The sequence below is a fragment of the Sparus aurata genome, chromosome 20 (assembly GCF_900880675.1).
Source record: "Sparus aurata chromosome 20, fSpaAur1.1, whole genome shotgun sequence".
Lineage (NCBI taxonomy): Eukaryota > Metazoa > Chordata > Actinopteri > Spariformes > Sparidae > Sparus > Sparus aurata.
The window spans coordinates 17,965,401-17,982,795 of record NC_044206.1 but is presented as its reverse complement, the minus strand read 5'-3'; the positions used below and the strand labels follow the sequence as shown (position 1 = coordinate 17,982,795).

The 17,395-nt window shown below is 42.9% G+C and overlaps 1 protein-coding gene across 7 annotated transcripts in view; it reads left to right on the top strand.

The window, feature by feature from the left end:
• Positions 1-1,326: 1,326 nt before the first annotated feature.
• Positions 1,327-17,395, top strand: part of pald1a (phosphatase domain containing paladin 1a) — a 56,265-nt gene continuing 40,196 nt past the window's right edge. Inside the window, exons 1-4 of one of the 7 annotated variants that reach the window (XM_030399987.1) lie at positions 1,327-1,562; positions 14,681-14,878; positions 15,082-15,184; positions 16,755-16,934. In XM_030399987.1, coding sequence (XP_030255847.1) covers positions 14,694-14,878; positions 15,082-15,184; positions 16,755-16,934 — 468 coding nt within the window. In that variant the 5' untranslated portion in view covers positions 1,327-1,562; positions 14,681-14,693. Of the gene's footprint in view, positions 1,563-5,705; positions 6,194-8,097; positions 8,272-8,299; positions 8,614-11,619; positions 11,900-12,408; positions 12,832-14,680; positions 14,879-15,081; positions 15,185-16,754; positions 16,935-17,395 lie in introns of those variants that run through there. The other 6 variants (XM_030399986.1, XM_030399988.1, XM_030399989.1 and 3 more) reach the window with 6 other exon arrangements.

Sequence of the window (17,395 nt, the reverse complement as noted above, 5' to 3'; positions counted from 1 at the left end):
TCAAGTTCAATTTGGAAGTACTTTATTTGAGCAATCCCCCTTTTTTTTGATACTTTAAACTTCCACTCACATATCTTATTTGTCTTTTTCACATTTCAGTTCCACTAAGGTTCACTTATAATGTGCAAACACCCAGTGATTAAATGTAACTAAGTACATTTATTCAAATACAGTACTTAAGTTCAATTGAATATTCACTTTTTTTGATACTTTCAACTTCCACTTAACTACATTTTAGAGGCCTATATTGCGCTTTTTACTCAAGTACACTTATGTAATGACTTTAGTTACTAGTTACTTTGAAGGTTGCATTCGGCATCAGAGCCAAATGATGACATCTCATCTCTGTTTATGATATTTTAACTCCCCTAAAATTCCCTTCTAAAGTCCATACACCCCCAGTGATTGCATGTAACTAAGTACATTTACTCAAATGCAGTAGCCTACTTAAGTTAAATTTGAAGTTACTTTTTGAGTATTCCCCTTTTTTACGCTACTTTAAACTTCCCCTTAGCTACATTTTAGAGGCCAATGTTGTACTTTTTACTCAACTACATGTAAGTAATGACTTTAGTTACTAGTTCCTTTGAAGGTTGAAGGTTGCTTTGGGCATTATTCATATATTTACATATATTTGTTGACTGATTATCAGCCTGGACGATTTTTGGATCCGATATTCAGCATTTTGCTAATAATCAAAATCAATGTGTGTGTGTGTGTGTGTGTGTGTGTGTCTGCAAAGTAACTAGTAACTAAAGTCATCACAGAAGGATGTGGTTAGTAGAGAGGGTAAGACACTTGTCTCAAAAATGTAGAGTAGAAGTATAAAGTAACAGAACACGTGAACACTCAAATAAAGTGTCTTTAAATAGAGTAGTTGAGTAAATGTACTCAGTTACATCCATCACTGTGTATGTTCTGCCTTTACTTTTACATTAAACATCAGATTGGCCTACTTTAAGACTTTTACTCAAGTAATATTTTACTTTTTTTTCACTTTTGCCACAGTATGTCTTTACTATTAGTCAAGTAGGACTTGTGGGTGCATTTTACAACACTGCATACATTCTTCACACACTTTTGTAGCTTCTTATGGACCATTAACTGAAATGTTAGCAACTTTAACCACACTTGTATAGCATTATTTTTCCTATAATATGAATATTCTTATAATGTTGTAAAGTTTAATGTGTTGGACAATTGATATTTGGGCCACACAGTGTCGCACAGCCGAATAAAGAGTGTTTTAGTTCAGCTTCAGATGAGAATAACCGGAGAGAGAAACCAGCTCAGCGCATCCGAGGATGACCGCACCGCAGACTGCGCATGCGCTCTCCCGTCTTTATCCACATAGCGAAATCCTTTTCCTCGTAAATTTCCCGAGAAAGGAGCTTAAAAAATATATATATATCAATGGACGTTTTCTCCGGCGCTGTGAAGAGAAAGCGGCGCACATCCTCCTCAGCTCGTACAGCCAGCAGAGGACACCGAGCCGAGCTGTGAAGAAGCATGTTTGTATCGTCCTGAAATCATGTTTTCTTCACCCGCCGTGTGCTGAAATGGTGAGTAGCTTTAAAGTTTACGGCTGCTGTTGGACGAGACACGGCGGACTGAGGAAAAAAAAAGTTCACAGTCGCGTCGTTTGCTTGGATGATAACGCTCTGAACACGGCGTCTTTGAGTTGATCGTTGCATTGTGGATATTTGCAGCCGAGGAAAAAGGATATTTTCATCATGATGCGAGGTTATTTGTGAGCTTGATGGGGCACACATGTGCTTGGCAGCCCCCCCGACACTCACACACACTCTCCATGCCTGCGGTGTATTGTGCATCTGACCAACTATGACCTGTCCTGCAGATTGTGCTCATTATCAGCTAAACCAACAGGGGCGAACACATGCTGAGATAAAAAGTTAATTGATGCTTTTATTTCTCGTTTACAGCCTGTTGTGAGACACTCGCGTGAAACCTGCAACACATTCAAACAATAAAATGTTTGCGCGTTTGTGCACAGTACAAATGCAAGACAGGAAACAAATGAGTTCGTAATTTACCAGGTTTATATCAGTGCTTTGGATGCATTAAAGGTGCGGTATGTAGTTTTTAGGGAAGAAGAGCAAGATCTTAATTTTATGACTAAATAAACAAACTCTCTTTGTTTTCATGACTGAATAAACAAACTGACCTTTAAAGGACAACGCACCTTCATACTTTTTGATAATGTTTTTTACTTTGTTTACATGTGGCGGACCCTGCCACCTTTCTAGCTTCAACCTAGTGAGTCTCGGGACCTAATTTTCCTCAGAGAAGAGCTTCAGTTATTTCTTCAGTTATTGAATATATAACACATTATCGAGATATGAATACAAGTGTACCTTGAAACTTTTGTGTGTGAAAACCGCTGATGTCCGACATTATCAAAGTCACATTTCAGCACTTTCGTAGAACGTCTGTGTCCATATCTGCAAGCAGTTCGCTTGCTTTAATGTGTTTTGTAATTTATTGTAAGATTCGTCCGCGCTGAACACATAATCGTTTCAACTTAAAGATCCACTCACTCGCCTCCTCACTACAGAAGACTGAGAGATGGTACAGAAAGCTCTGAAAAGATAGTCAACGGAGGCTTAAACTTCTTTTGTCGCACGTATTGTTCCCAGAAATCAAAAAAATTAACTTGCATGCCGAGTTATACAATGTTACAGCCGACATGTGTATATATAAAAAATACAAATATCTTATTAAAACATATAAAACTTAATCTGTTCATACTCTGAACGGACTGCACTCATGATCAACCTTCATGTAATGTACCGAGACAAGTTCATACTTCCCATTAGGTGTAATGTTAATTGTGTGCACAGAGGCAGTAAGACAAAGCACATAATGTTATGCTTTGATGATCTGCAGTCCCGGCCCTTTTGTTCGATTTAAAAAAAAAAAAAAAAAAAAAAGGTTGTATATATGTATGTATATATGTATGTATATATATATATATATATATATATATATATATATATATATATATATATATATATATATATATATATATATATATATATATATATATATATATATATATATAATTTTGAACCCGTGCAGCTAGGATCAGTCTCCTCATATCACTTTACCTTTACATCCCCGGGGGGTTAGATGTCCGACAGAAACTGCCTCCTGACAAGCGGGAGTGCAGATCAAACCTGCTGGACATCCCAATTAATCAAGAGCGAGAGCTTGAAACTCCCCCATTACTGGAGACCTGGATCATAAATGATTGAGCTGTTTGTTCCTGATAAGAGATCAGAAACACTGCTCCTCCCAGGCTTAACTTGTGAAATGTCACTTTATTACTAACTGTTTATGAGTTGTAGGAACTCAAAACGCGGGCACTGTTTGGTTTGGGGAATATTTAGGCAGGTTTAACCCCCTAAAAATGCAGGGTTGCCTTAAAATATATGAGAAATACCTGATTTTCTTTCTAAATTTGAGTCTTTTTGCTTTTAATTAATTAGCCTTTAAAATTGTATAATCAAGTCATATTTATTCATATAGCCCCAAATCATTATTCAGCCACATGGGAGGCTTAACAATCTGTACGCTGAACAACACCCTCTATCCTTACACCCTCGTATCCGTAACGTTGTTCCAGATTATCTTGTAAGCACCTGTTTGATAAGGTTGTCATAAGATAATGAACATCTGTGTCTCAGTGACGGGAGATCTTGTGTACACGCCTCAGTGCAGTGGATTGTTTTTACCACAAGGTGTCATATTTGATCACCGGAGTACATTAAAGCGCTCCAGAATATTTAATATCTCTTAAAACGTGGCCCCCTTTGGCCGATCTCCCTGTCGTTTGTTTCTAATATAGCTGGAAAGGAAAAACAATGACATTCCAATAATGTCTCCACACTCCTCGGAGATGAACTTTGTCTCAGGTGTAATATTTTCCTCTGCTGTCTGTGACTTAAGGCAGACACCAGAGCTGAGAAAGTGTTTGGACAAGACAGGTGATGTTAGCTGGATGCTTTTTTTCCATCGTGGAACGTTTAACAGAGAGGAAGTTTTCCTTTGGTCTGTCGGAGAACATCCGCGCACTTCAAATTGACGGAAATTAACCTGTCAGAGAAACCCAATGTGTCATTCAGCAGCTTTTTTGGTGCCTTATTTCCCTTTTTAAATTCTGTATCTTTCAGTGACGACTACTAGCAGAACGGCAGCGATTAATCACTCAACTTTTAAATCAGTTGTCGACTATTTTGATAATCTCTTACATCAAAAAAGTCAAAAGTGTGTCTGTAAAAGCTTCTCAAATGTGAATATTTTCTGGTTTCTTCACTCCTTCACGACAGTCAACTGGACACCTCTGGGTTGTGCATAAAACAAGACATCTGAGGAGGCCATCTTGACGTTTTTTCACCATTTTCTGATATTTTAGAGACCAAACCACTTTAATTTTAACGATTAATGAGAAATTAAGCAACAGATTAATCATCAATGGTGCAGCCGTACCTCTACTAGACAGCGATGTTAAATGCACCTCATAGTCATACATGAGTAAAAGTAAAGATGGGGTGCTGAAATATTACTTTGGTCGAAGTAAACGTTATTCATATGAGTAATGCTTGAGTAAAAGTCTATGTATTGAAATACCAAAAGTAACTTTCTTTTAGTAAATGTACTCGTATAGATATATACATGCACTATTTTGGCTCTGATGCAACTTGTAATTAAAGTTGTTGACTAACTGTAATGGAGTAAAAGTACAATATTTGTCTCCAAACTGGAGAGGAGTGGAAGTATAACGTAACAGAAAATAGTACCTAAACTTTGAAAAGTACTTGAGTAAATGTACTTAATCACCTTCCATAACTGTTGGTGGACAGCTGCTTTGCTCCTTGATATTCGGCTCTGATTCATGATTCACGATCTCTTGATTGATTCATTCCTGGCCTGAGGTTTTTTTTTTTTTTTTCAAAAGCCTCTGGGAGGGGTCTCGTTTCACATTGTGCTTGCGAGAAACATCAGAGTCGCGGCCCGCGCTGCTGCAGGAAGGAAGGAACAGGTGTGGCAGCAGCAGATTTTTACATCCATATCTCGAAATCCTGCTCGCCACTTTTTTTTTTTGCAAATAAGCCCGAATTAGACATCGTCTTGCGACACGCTCCTGTGAGGGAGTTTTTTTTCCTCCTCGCAGGCGGGCACTCTGAAGACGGGCTTGATGGAGTCGTGGTCGAAAGGCAGGTATTCTGTCGGCTTTGTCCCTGCTTCGTGCAGCCCTGCGGCATGAAATGGGACACTCGAGATGGTCTGACCTCAGGGTTACGACCAAGAGAGGTCGAGCACACATCCCCTCGCAGCTGAAGCTTAAATCTAAGTATTTGCCCAGCTGTAAGCCTTGTTTGCCTTTCAACATGGCATGTGTTAACCACTAATGAGCAGAGTGATTACAGCATCGCAGTGAATTAGGCATATGTGATGTCATTACTGATCGCCACCCTACATCACGTCGGCGAGGGGCGAACGGCTTGATTGGCTTGATAAGCGAAGGTTTAATTTCTGTCTTTGACACATTTGTTAAAAGGTCTGCCGTGTGTGGGAGGCATTGTGCTGCCAGGAGCCTCCGGTGGTGATTGGATAGTGGAGCGAATGATGAGTAAGCCTCCTCTGGGTTCCGCCCCCACATCCTCTTTACACATCCACACAAATGCCAGCATGTGCGAGCAGCCCTGCACCTCATGCACAGGGGACGCATGCGAAAATAAAAAAAAAGTAACAGCAAGTAAGGAGCACCCTGATGAAGAGAGCTGTGTCCCTCACCTCCCTCCTCTCTCCTCCTCCTCCTCCTCCTCCCTCCTCCTGCTCTGCTCTGCTCTGCTGAGTGCCTGTCTGGGATCTGTCCTCACTAAAGGACACATTCATTGACTCGCTTTATAAGGACGCCTTAATGATGCAAGACCGCCGTTGCCGTCTGCAGTAGTGCGATCAGCAGGCAGGGACAGATTGCCTCACAGATCACTGAGAGAGAGATGCCAGAGGAGGATGTCTGACTGAGGCTGGTGCCGCTGCCTGTCGGGAGAGAGCTGTCATTTTGGTTATTTTTAACCGCCTGTTGTCTGTTTTTTCTTTTTTTTTCATTGCGTTCCTTAGAGACTTGAGCACCTCTCGGATGGAGGACTGATCAGCTGAATGTCAGGTACAGTTGTGGTACTTTTGCGTTACGATACGCGCGTCCTGTCGCGAGCTTGTGGTCGCTAGAAATGACATCGGTGTGAACCAAAAGGAAATATGTGTGATTCTTTTTTTTTTGTTTTAGATTTCTGATTTAAAACAAAACAATCTGAATGTCTGAAACTAATATTTATCTTGATCTGTCGTGGAATATAAAAGCCACACATTCTTTTCCAACACTGGTCATGTCTGATGTCCACATAGCTACATGGATTACATTCTTCCCGGCATGTGATGCCTGCGCTCTCCTCTGAAGTGTTTATCAGCTCTCCATTCCATTAAACAGGAGGACCCAGTGCCTGTTTGACAGGATTCTGGCTTCCCACGCCAACTTAGAAAATGCAGCTGCAAAAGTCAGTCAGGATGTGTTTGCATACACACACACACACACACACACACACACATACAGACACAGTGTAGTTTTCCGTTTCAGTCTGAGTGGCAAGCGAAACCAAACATGCTAACAAATTGGTCCGTTGGAGACGTTCCTCCCAGGGGTTTGACAAATGAAAAAACTACTGTAAGCCACCCTGGCAGTGCCGGCAGAATATTGTGGTCAGGCGCTGGGGTTTGGTGAAAGAGAGAAAAAAAAAAAAAAAGAAAAGGCAAATTACTGCAGCCTGGAAATCATAGGGGGATAAAATTGCCATCTTGGAGTGAAATAAATTACAGGCAGGGTTCAAAAAATAGATTTGCGCACCCTTTTTAGCAGCTCAGCGTCAAGCTGTGATGAAAGCAGGAATGTGGAAGGCTAAAGGTTATTCACGTGATTTATGTCTTATTCATGGCTGTAACATGGTTTGTTTTGTCCCCATAGATTTGTTGCTTTAACGGGGAAAAGAAAACTGTGCACGCAGTCTGTTAATCTGCACTATCATCTGTCCATGGTTTGATCAGATTTTGAAAAATTGCATCCCTGAACAATGCGTGAATGCATGGCTTTCCTCTTCGCCACAGCCTCTCTCTGGCCAGGGCGATTTATCCTGGATGAAAAAACAAACGTCAGAGCTGTAAAGTTGACACAAACTCACACAATGAGGTCTTTGGAACGGTTGACAGGGAGGGGGGGTAAAAAACAGAAAAGATTTTCTGCAGAGGAAGCGCTGAGCTCATTTCCGAGCACCACTGATATTTAGCTCAGGAACTAGCAATGTCCTGTGGAATCACGCCTGTATGTAACCCTTCACCTCATTGGTGAAATATGTGTACAGCTGCAGGGAGGAAGTATCGGAGGGTACAAGTAAGCGTTTCCTGTCAAGGTGTGCACACGCTTCCTTTGCCTTTGGGGGGTGGAGGGGGGTGTGACTGGGTCGCGATGAATGGTGTGGCGGTCTGGTATCCTGTGATGATTGGGCAGCATTGTTACACACAAGGCTCCGATTTGATCACGCCGAAATCAAATGACATCCGAGGCAGATATATGTGGCGCTGCTTTCTGAAGTGATGCATTCATATTATGCCGCCTTTTCATTATGTGGTTTTTGTGCAGCCAGCAGTCTCTCAAACACAACATTGGCAGACTGAACCGAGCGGCTTCCTCGGAGACCAGAAATGCCCGGGATCCCTGAATAGGATGGGGAGACGCTGCCAAGTAAGCAAGTAGCACTGAACTTTGACTTCTTTTTGTGGTTCGTGCACGACGCTCTCTCAGGCTCCCCCTCTCCGTCTCGATATGGGAAGCCGCGTTGAAAGATCTCCTGAAGCGTTGCGAAGCGATACCCATCTCCCTTGAACCCCCTTCGCATCTCTCGTGAATGAAGAGCGCTCTGCATCCTTCCTCGGGGCCACCAACAGATGCATCCTGCAGCTGCACGCTCCTTCCTGTCTGCACTCAGACCCTTTTGTCTGAAGACGTTGCTACAGCAAAGTTGGGACACCGGCTGAATTTAAATGGGGCGGACCTGAATGGAGCGATGCTGGTAGGCTGGCAGGAGGCTCCAGTTTCCATGGTCTTATTCTCGCCGTGCAGTCGGTGGATTTAAATACTAGTGCCCAACTGGCTGCTCGCGACCCGGCTGGCCAGTGTAGAAAAACACAGAAAAGGTGAACTCAAGATCATCTCGTCTTTGTCTGGGGTTTATGTGTTCCTGCAGAGGACACCAGAGTTTGTCTTGTCATTTTATTGGCCGCTCGCTGCTCTGGTCGACATGTGGGATAAACAGCCTCTCTGATGAGTTGCCTTGATTGGATCTCCAGGAGGATGTTTATGACTGAGGGCTATTTCTACTCAGGCCTCCGCCCCAGCTGCACGCCCGCTACACCAGGCCTGCCCGGGCTGAAAATCAGTGCGGCTGAGGTTGTATGCAGCCCGAACTTCCGTATCGAAGTGTGTGTTTGTGTGTGTGCGCGCGCCATGGTCTTGCAGCGGAGGTGACAGAGTGTAAGGTAAGACAGGAGCAGGGGGTTTATGATGGTCTAGTTCTCAGTGAGCGAGCTGCAGCATTAATGATGTCACGTTTCCTTTGGAGGGCGGTGAGGTCGCAGTCAGGAAGCGTCAGTTAGATCATTTTAACACGTTTCGCAAATAACAACATCACATCGGTTAAGATGTAGGAAGTTCTTATGAGGATAAGGGGGGAGAATCTGCTGTCAGAGTGTTTCATGGCCCTTCGACTGAGCCTCACAGAGGGACGCGCATATTATCATGCATGACTGTGGTGGTGGGCAAAGGAAACCTACTGATTAAATGTCCTTAAAGTGGCAGTGATGAAAAGAGCTTGCTATGTACATGCTCTTTACTGTGAGGAATGCACAGAGACTGTACGCTCTGTTTTCAGTCCAAATAGGAAGCCAAGGACACGCAGAAGACATATCTATTATGTTTCGCACTGAACTTAGTGTTGCAGTTTTACTAAAGCAGAAGACATGACACTCGGGCTGCAGTTGTTTCTTTTCTCACTGCTATTACTGCACGGCAAATGCAGTCTGGGACATATTATCTGGTAATTTGAGGGCTTTAGAGATCCAGTCTTAAGCCTCCTGAACTGCTCCAAGACTCATCGAAGGGCCGCCCCGATAATATCCAACATGTTTGATAATTGCAATGTAGAATCTGGATGATTAAATCGTTTCTTTCTGAAACCAAGCAACGGGAGAGGCATCCAGGAGCAGCTGATTAACATTCAAGCCCTAGAGGCTAACGTCAGCTAGCATACTGGTGTTGACAGAAAACTTAATGTCTGTTTCTCGGTGCAAGTTGTTGCGCCTCGCTTAATCTCCCTTTGGTTTACGGCTGCTTCCCCGTGAGGTCACGTGAGAGGGATCAGCCCAGCTCGAGTCTGCAGGGCAGCGAAGCCACACCGCCGCTGCTGCTGCTGCTGCACACTGTGTTTATTCACTGTTTATTCAAAATGTATTTACATGAATGAAATGTTACACTGCACTTCCTTTGGCCCTCAACCACAAACCTGCCACCTGTGATGCATATCAGATGAACAGTTCTCGAGATATACGGGTAACAGACAGACAGACAGATCCCTTGCCTTACAGTTAGATTATTTCAGGTCGGGTCTAAATTTGTTTCAAAGGGCTTCAAGCGGCTTTACAATCTGTACAACCTCTATCATTAGACCTGCGGTTTGGATCAGTAAAAACTCCCTAAACGTACTGATTTAATGGGGAGGGAAAAAAAGAAGAAACTTCAGGAAGAGCAACGATGATGGATCCCTCTGCCAGAACAGACACGCCATAGATGTCTTAAATAAAGAGCAGACAGTTGGGTCCTTTCCATTCACCTGTTTTATATCTGAGTGGAAACATTAGAAATCTGAAAAAAGAACTCAGAACCTCTCAACAAAGTTTCAACACATGGCCAAGGCGGAAAGGTTATTGTATCGATAAATCCACTGAAGTTTCTGCTCCACCGGGGAACGATGAGTATTAATACACGGAACAGATTCAAATATCTCCGTCACTTTTTCCACATTCATCAGGGATGAACTCAGGGGAGCGATTATAGTTCATTTTAAATTTGACTGGTGCTTTTGGTTGTCATCTCGTCATGGCCTCTTCCTCTGTTTTGGTTTAACGGCACCGAACTGACAGAAATAGACATCGGTCGTTGACAGTGCACGACTGAATACATTTTGTGCCTCGGCAAAGGAGGTTATTTCTTCGCGCCTATCTGTTGGTTGGTTGGTGGATTGGTTCGTCAGCAGTATTAAGCCCATGGCACAACAATCAAACAATGACGAAATTTGGATTGAGGCTGGGTCTTGGCCCAGAATGGTAATTTCTCAAGAATTAACACATGGATCTTGATTTGGGGGGAAAAAACGGGTACATTTAGGTGGCTGGTATCTGTGAGTTAGTACAGTTTGATGCAGATCCTAATAAAAATCCGGACCCAACAAATATCTATATCTGACATTGGTGTAGGCTTCTTCAATCCTCTGTGTTCTTATAGTAATTATCCTTGATCAATGCCTCAACCCATGATGCGCTGGGTCCTTGATTTTGAGGGAATAGGGACTGTGAACTAACTTTAAAAAGTTATTGAATTTGATGTTTAAGAAGGTGTGGGAATCTTGTCTTGATGCACTCAGCTCCTGATATTGGCATTAGATCTATAGTGGATCTAGAGTGAATTATTTATATTTTTAAAACAATTTTCTGTAAATACTGCTTAAATATAATGTACATTTTAATCTTGAAACTGCAATATTGAGATTGAGAAAGATAGTTTCCTTTGTTTAGTCAATTTAATGCCAAGAAAAGTGGAAAAAAAGGTCACCAAGTTCCCAAAGCTCAAATTGACGTCTTCAAATCGTGTCTTTATGTCTGACCAACAGTCCTAAATAGGGGTAGAACGATTATCCGGGCCAATATTCAGCATTTTCCGATTATGGGTGTCCGTGATATTTCTGTCGGATTGCTGATAATATCAGCATAACATTGATACATGTATCAATTTGGAGAGGAGGCGGAAGTATAAAGTAGCAGAAAATGGAAATGTTCATGTAAAGTACCTGAAATCTATATTTAGGAATAGAAGAAGAACAGTTTGTATGAATATCGGTTCCAGATATCGGTTTTCAGACTCCTTCTGATAATTGGTATCAGCCCTAAAAAAAGCCATGTCAGTCGACTCCTAGTCCAAAACCCCAAAATATGAAATAATCAGTTCTATAAAACACAGAGACGCAGACCAGCCTCACGTATGAGATTCTGGACATACTTGGCATTTTTGCTCGATAAGTGATTTTGATACATTTTGACTCCGTTATCATTCCGGCATGTTCCCTCCGTATGCTCGCTGTACAGTACAAGAGCCAACTGTGTCGCCTTTGTGCGCAGCCTGTCCCTGTGAAAGGGAGCTGAACTTTGGCCATCTGGCTGCCAGATGTACCACTACTTCCCCCGGTCCCCTCCGTAGAGACTCGAGTCTCCTGCGTGAATCTACTCCCTCACATCACGCAGGAGATACGAGGAGGACGCTGTTTGAACACTCCTCAAGTTTTTTTCTGTTGCTCCCCATGCCAAGCAGCCGGGCACTTTGAGCTCCCGCGAGGGGTGTTTCCCAGTGACTGGGGGTGGGCAAGGGCATCTCAAAAAGAGGGAAGATTTTCTTTTTTGGATGTGATGCCAAGTTCTCACACTCCTTTTGGACCATGGCGGAAAACAAGCAGCAAAGAAAAGGATCCCGGGGCTCAGATCGCTCCTCGTCTCACACGTAAGATGCCAGAGTTTTCAGTGGTTATTCGCAATGTGGAAGTTTTTTTTTTTTTTTAGTTTTTGCTTGTGGCAGTCACAAAAGTATGGCAACAGCGATGCTTTTGGTGTGTGGCGAGGACTCAGAATAGATCTGGGCAGCGGGAGCACAGTATTCCTGAAAACTTAGCCTCCTTTTATGGAACTCGGGAAGAGATTCTGCCTCGTTTTTACTCCGCAGTTATTTCACAGCGTATATCCTAAAAATCGTACAGTTATTTAAGTCGAGCCGGAGAGCATTTCTAATTATCTTTTTTAGCCATGCCAGCGCACAAAGTAATGAAAAAGAAAAAGAAACAGTATGTCCTCCTCCCTGTTGTGCTTGTGTGAAGGGACACTCCCGACTGAATCAAAAGATCTCGGAGTACAAGGTTGACCTGCCCACTCACCTCCAGATGCAACAAAGAGGAGAGAGGTGGTGACTCACAGGCAATTCTCCCCTCCACAAATCCTCTCTGCACAATGAGAGTCGGCTCTGTTCAGAGCGGGGGGATCACACACAGGCGCTTTGAGCTCTGGCGGCAGGAGTCAACCCCGCCATATCCCTCAGCTGTGTCCCATCAAGTATATTTTTGATGTGGGATTGATTGCTTTTGGTGTACGCCTGGAAGCTCCAGCGTTACCGTATGATTTTGAGTCGGGTGACGTACTGCGCTTTTCCTCTGTATTGTCTGACTCTAAGGCTTTTTTTATGAGCATTTCTCTGGCGCTTTGGCTTTCCTGAGCAGCTTACATGCTATGAAGTGATGTTGAAGAGGCAGTGTGGCTCGTCGGTAGGCTCGTTTGTTTATCTGCAGCGCTCCCTGCAAAGCGCACTGTTTATTCAGAGCGGAGGAGGATTGGTTGAAACCTGTGGCTGGCTCGTGTGGGGGTCTGAGTGCTCCGTATCAAGTGGTATGATTGAAATATAAATACTGCCTGATTGAATCGTAGAGATGTGTAATTAATGATTTGTAAAGTGGGGGGGGGGGGGGGGGGGATTGCATGAGTCACTGGCTGAACCTCTGCATGTTCTGAAGAGTCGCAACACTGAATAAAACAGATTTATCACACAGCCTTAACTGGTTGTTTGGCACATACGGAGGCATCTAACAGGTTGCGCCTGTTTCTGTTTTATTTCATGTAGTATATCAGCTGCGGCGGTTTGACGCAAGTGTAGGGAATAGTTAATCATATTTACAGCTTTTAGATTTATCTGCGAGATAAAATAAACATTTGTACGAATGATGAGGCTCTGAAAAACCCACATTAAGAATACAATTCTTATCTTTGGGGAAAAGCACTTGGGAGACTTGGATAAGAGGGTTGATACCACTCGTGTGTCTGTGTGTGTGTGTGTGTGTGTGTGTGTGTGAGAGAGAGATATGAAGCAGCAGCTAGCGGCAGTCAGGTAGCTTAGCTTAGCACAAAAACGGGAAACGGCAAGCCTGACTCCGTCCAAAGCTAACTATCTTACAGCACCCCACTAATTTATGCTTTATATCTGGTTTAAAGATGGGTTTGCAAGAATCAGCCACCTGTCAAAATCCTGCTCAAAACATAGCTAACTGTAGCTGTCGCAATCTGGTAAGCTCAGCTAACGGTGCAGCTAGCGATTGTATTTGATGACTCTGCCCAGACTGGGAGAGCAGACTGTTGCCTCTTCCATGTATAAAAAGGCTATAGGCTAGCTGGTCAGCATGTAAACTTCAATAGATATCCCGGCAACTGAATACATTTATTGTATACATATTTTGTTTGGTCATTTGAATCATTTCCCCTTATGCTAAGCTAAGCTAACCGGCTGCTGGCTATGGGGAATGTCAGGCCGTTATTCTGCCTTGCCATTCTTTGGTTTTTACATAAAAAAAAGAGTGTAATATCTTGTGAAATATAACTGTATATAATATGTAAACATTACGTGAAAGTTCTCTTGACCCTGACATCTAGTGCCAAAGAGAAATATGTCCAAGCCAGCATGTTCTACACTATCTAGCTAACATTCTTAAGGTCTACTACATCCGTCTATCTCTTTGACATAACTACTCAGATTCTCTATGCAACCTTGTCATTGTAAAATTACAAATAATTGAACTTTTACCTTTTTTAACCTTAAAATAACAGGAAATGTATACGATTCAGTCTGGGCCAATGTTGGGCTTTAGGAGGGTTTTGCATTACTTGTGCATGAAGAGGTCAATGTTTGGTTACTGGCCAAAAGCAAGCACCTATTGTATTGTATTGTATTGTATTGTATTGCACTGTAATATGTTATTGTATTGTATTGTATTGTATTGTTCAAATGCAAAATGGTACTATCCCTGTTTCCTTAGCTAATTAACTTCCTGTGGGAAGTGTCACTCTACCCGTCATGCTCCGATTATTAAAGACAATTGATAACTAGTGACCCTACACATTTAAAGATAATTTTTACCTCACAACAATCAAACGGCAAAAACATTATTATCCTTATAACGCCACTTTGGGCGGCCCTGAGATGGACAAAAGGTCATTGGTGGACCAACAGACCGACATTGCCATAAATCTGCATGTTACCTGAAAATGCATCCATGTGTTCCTTGTATAATATCAGTAAAACAACATTTTTCACTTAGGTGTGGAAGTGTGAGACAACTGAATAGCTTTTCACACGTTTGATACGTCTGTAGGTGTTTGTCGCTCCTCAAATACACTCCCCCGTGTGTGTCGTGTGTGCGAGTGTGTTTGCTTCCTGTTTCTGAGTCCGCTGCGATGTCATTCACAGCTGCTTGTGGAGCATGGGTACAACTGCCAGTGCCGCGCCACAGCCTGTTTCCGTAGCGTCGCCACTTGAGAGCGTCCATGTCAACGGGATGGCCGACAGCAGGCAGTCTCTTAGCATGAGCCCCTTTCAGACAGTCAACATCCACAACAACAAGGCCAAGTCCATTATCACCAACAAAGTCGCACCTGTCGTCATCACGTAAGTCCCTCCCCGAATCCGCGTTCTCACAATTGGGTGTTAATCCTCTTTGATCACTGTGGTGACATCCCCCCTCCTCCCCAGCCAAAGTGTTTGCCCCCGTTATCATCTCATTTGTCAATCCAGGCCGGGCAAATAGTAGCTGATAATTGAATTGACCTCTGTTTACCACCCAGACCTGCTGTTGTGCTCCGTTTTTACAGGTATAATTGCAGACAGGAATTTCAGATCCACGATGACATCCTCAAGACGAACTACAAAGTCGGTCGGATATCGGACGCCATGCCCGAGCACTACCTGGTGCAGGTGAGGGGCAAAACTTCTTGGAAGACGTTGAATCATCTCATTTGTATTTTAGCCTGAATTTTTTTTTTTTTTTTTTTTTTTTTTTCACATCACATGTCCAAATTGCTGAGTGGCATCGGATCATTGTCATGCGTCGTTTTATGATCTGAGGCCTCCATTGAAACAGGATTGTTTTCACCCTCTTATCGGGGCTTTTGATCTGCTCCGTCACCTCTGCTGTGTCTGTTCAGACTGGTAGTATTTTATCAGTCTCAAGCCACAGCCTCTGTTCACATGTAGAGATGGGTCAGTAGATTTGTGAAAGCGGAAAAACGTTTCCAGAATTATTTAAATATATCTGCTCAAACCCGCCGTTTAAATCGCCAGTTTCTTCACGATACGTTATATTTATTCTTTGCACAATGATGCGATGTTTGCAGATGTTACAATGTCTTTTACGATACGATTTCAATTTGGGGGCCTGCCATTGATATGAGACGATATCATCTGCCCATTTAGCACAGTCAACTCCAGAAGAGGCTGCCACCTCTTATCTTTCTGCTTTTGCCCATTTAAAAATCTCAACACAAAGAACTTGTCAGCGCTTTAACGCAGTAAAGTTTATACAACGACATGACACATGGCTTAAGAACAAGAACAGTTGACAAGAGTACAAAACTTGGCTCAATATTAACAATTGTCTTCTCTGGTCACCCTTATTAGCTTGAGCCTCTGGCCCTCACCACTGTCTAAATTAGCCTAGTGGCTAGCAGACTTTTTCCCTGTCCATAGCTTAACAAATTGCATTCTCTATTTAAACTTTTTCAGTAGTGCCGTAGTGAGAGCAACGAGTTGGCGGACTACTGGTGCGATCCTCTGTTTGTCAGTTGACTGTCTTTTCTCCAGAGTCTCCCGGACATCCAAACATGCCAGGGGAAAAAAAATAAACGCACATCTTGAAAATGTTTACGTGGATCGATGTTTTCATCATTGATTGATTGATCCAGATCAGTGGATTCTTACTGGATTGTAAACTGATGTCATCTCAGAGAAAAACACACAAAGACACTTTTCCTCCTTTTGTGAACCAGAAAACGGATCAATTTAATCAAGAAAACGATTGACAGATTAAACAATCACATAAACAATTGTTAGCTGAAGCCCTGTTTTAGTTGTCAGTGATCTCTGACAGTTAACGTGCAGCGATGTAGGAATTAATGTCATCGATTGTCACCGCCGTCACTTTATACTTGACGAGGAAACTGTGAAATATGTTGATACATTGTGACACACACTGTTTGTTAATACACAAAATAATCTTGGCGATTTGGAGGTGGCAGAGCAGAGATTTAACCTGTTGAGACAACAGAGCAACCAGACTGTGTCAGTTTTGATAACTGCTGACAGAAACTGGAAGAAGAATTAGAGATCTGAACTCTTCTCGATTTGTTAACCGTTTGTTTTCCCGCCACTTTTGTGTAGACAGAAATGCACAAATGCTAACGCCAGCTCGAGTGGAAGCTGGAGAAATGTTGCGCATTCGGTTCATGCTCTCAGGTGAAATCAGATCAAATGTTGCGTTGCTTTCCAGGGGGAGTACTTCATGGTCCAGGATGTGTACGGCAAGGCAGACGTCCTCAACACCGCAGGCAGCTATGGAGCGCCCAACTTCCGTCAAGTCAAGGGGTCCTACCCGCTGTATGGGATGGGCCAGCCGAGCCTGAACGGCTTCAGACAGGTTCTCCAGAGGCTCCAGGCGCAAGGACACGAGGTCACCCTTATTTTCTTGTATTTACACATTTATATAGGCAAAATGTACACACAATGAGCTCACATAACTTGTGTATATGTTGACTTGTAGATTTTATGCCCTTAATCTCCCCGTGTCGCTGCCCTTGTACTCCGCCTGGCCTCTTTTCTAGCTGTGTTGTCAGTAAATATTTGAGGAGTCAAGTGCTCGGCAGAGGCTGTGGCTGAATCGTAGAACTTAGCAAACAGAAAGTTGTGGTCGTGTGGACCAGTGGAAAATAAATCTCTTGTGCTTGCAGCAGCGAGAAACTGACCGTAATTGAAAAGAAATTGACAAAATTATACATCAGGCCTCTCTAAACTCCTTACTCATGTGCTGCATGTCGTATGACAACGGATTGTTTCCAGTTGCTCTTGGAAGGCAGCAGCCATTTACTTGAGGCTGGATCGAATGTCGGCTTTTCTACGTTTCGAGCTTCTTGT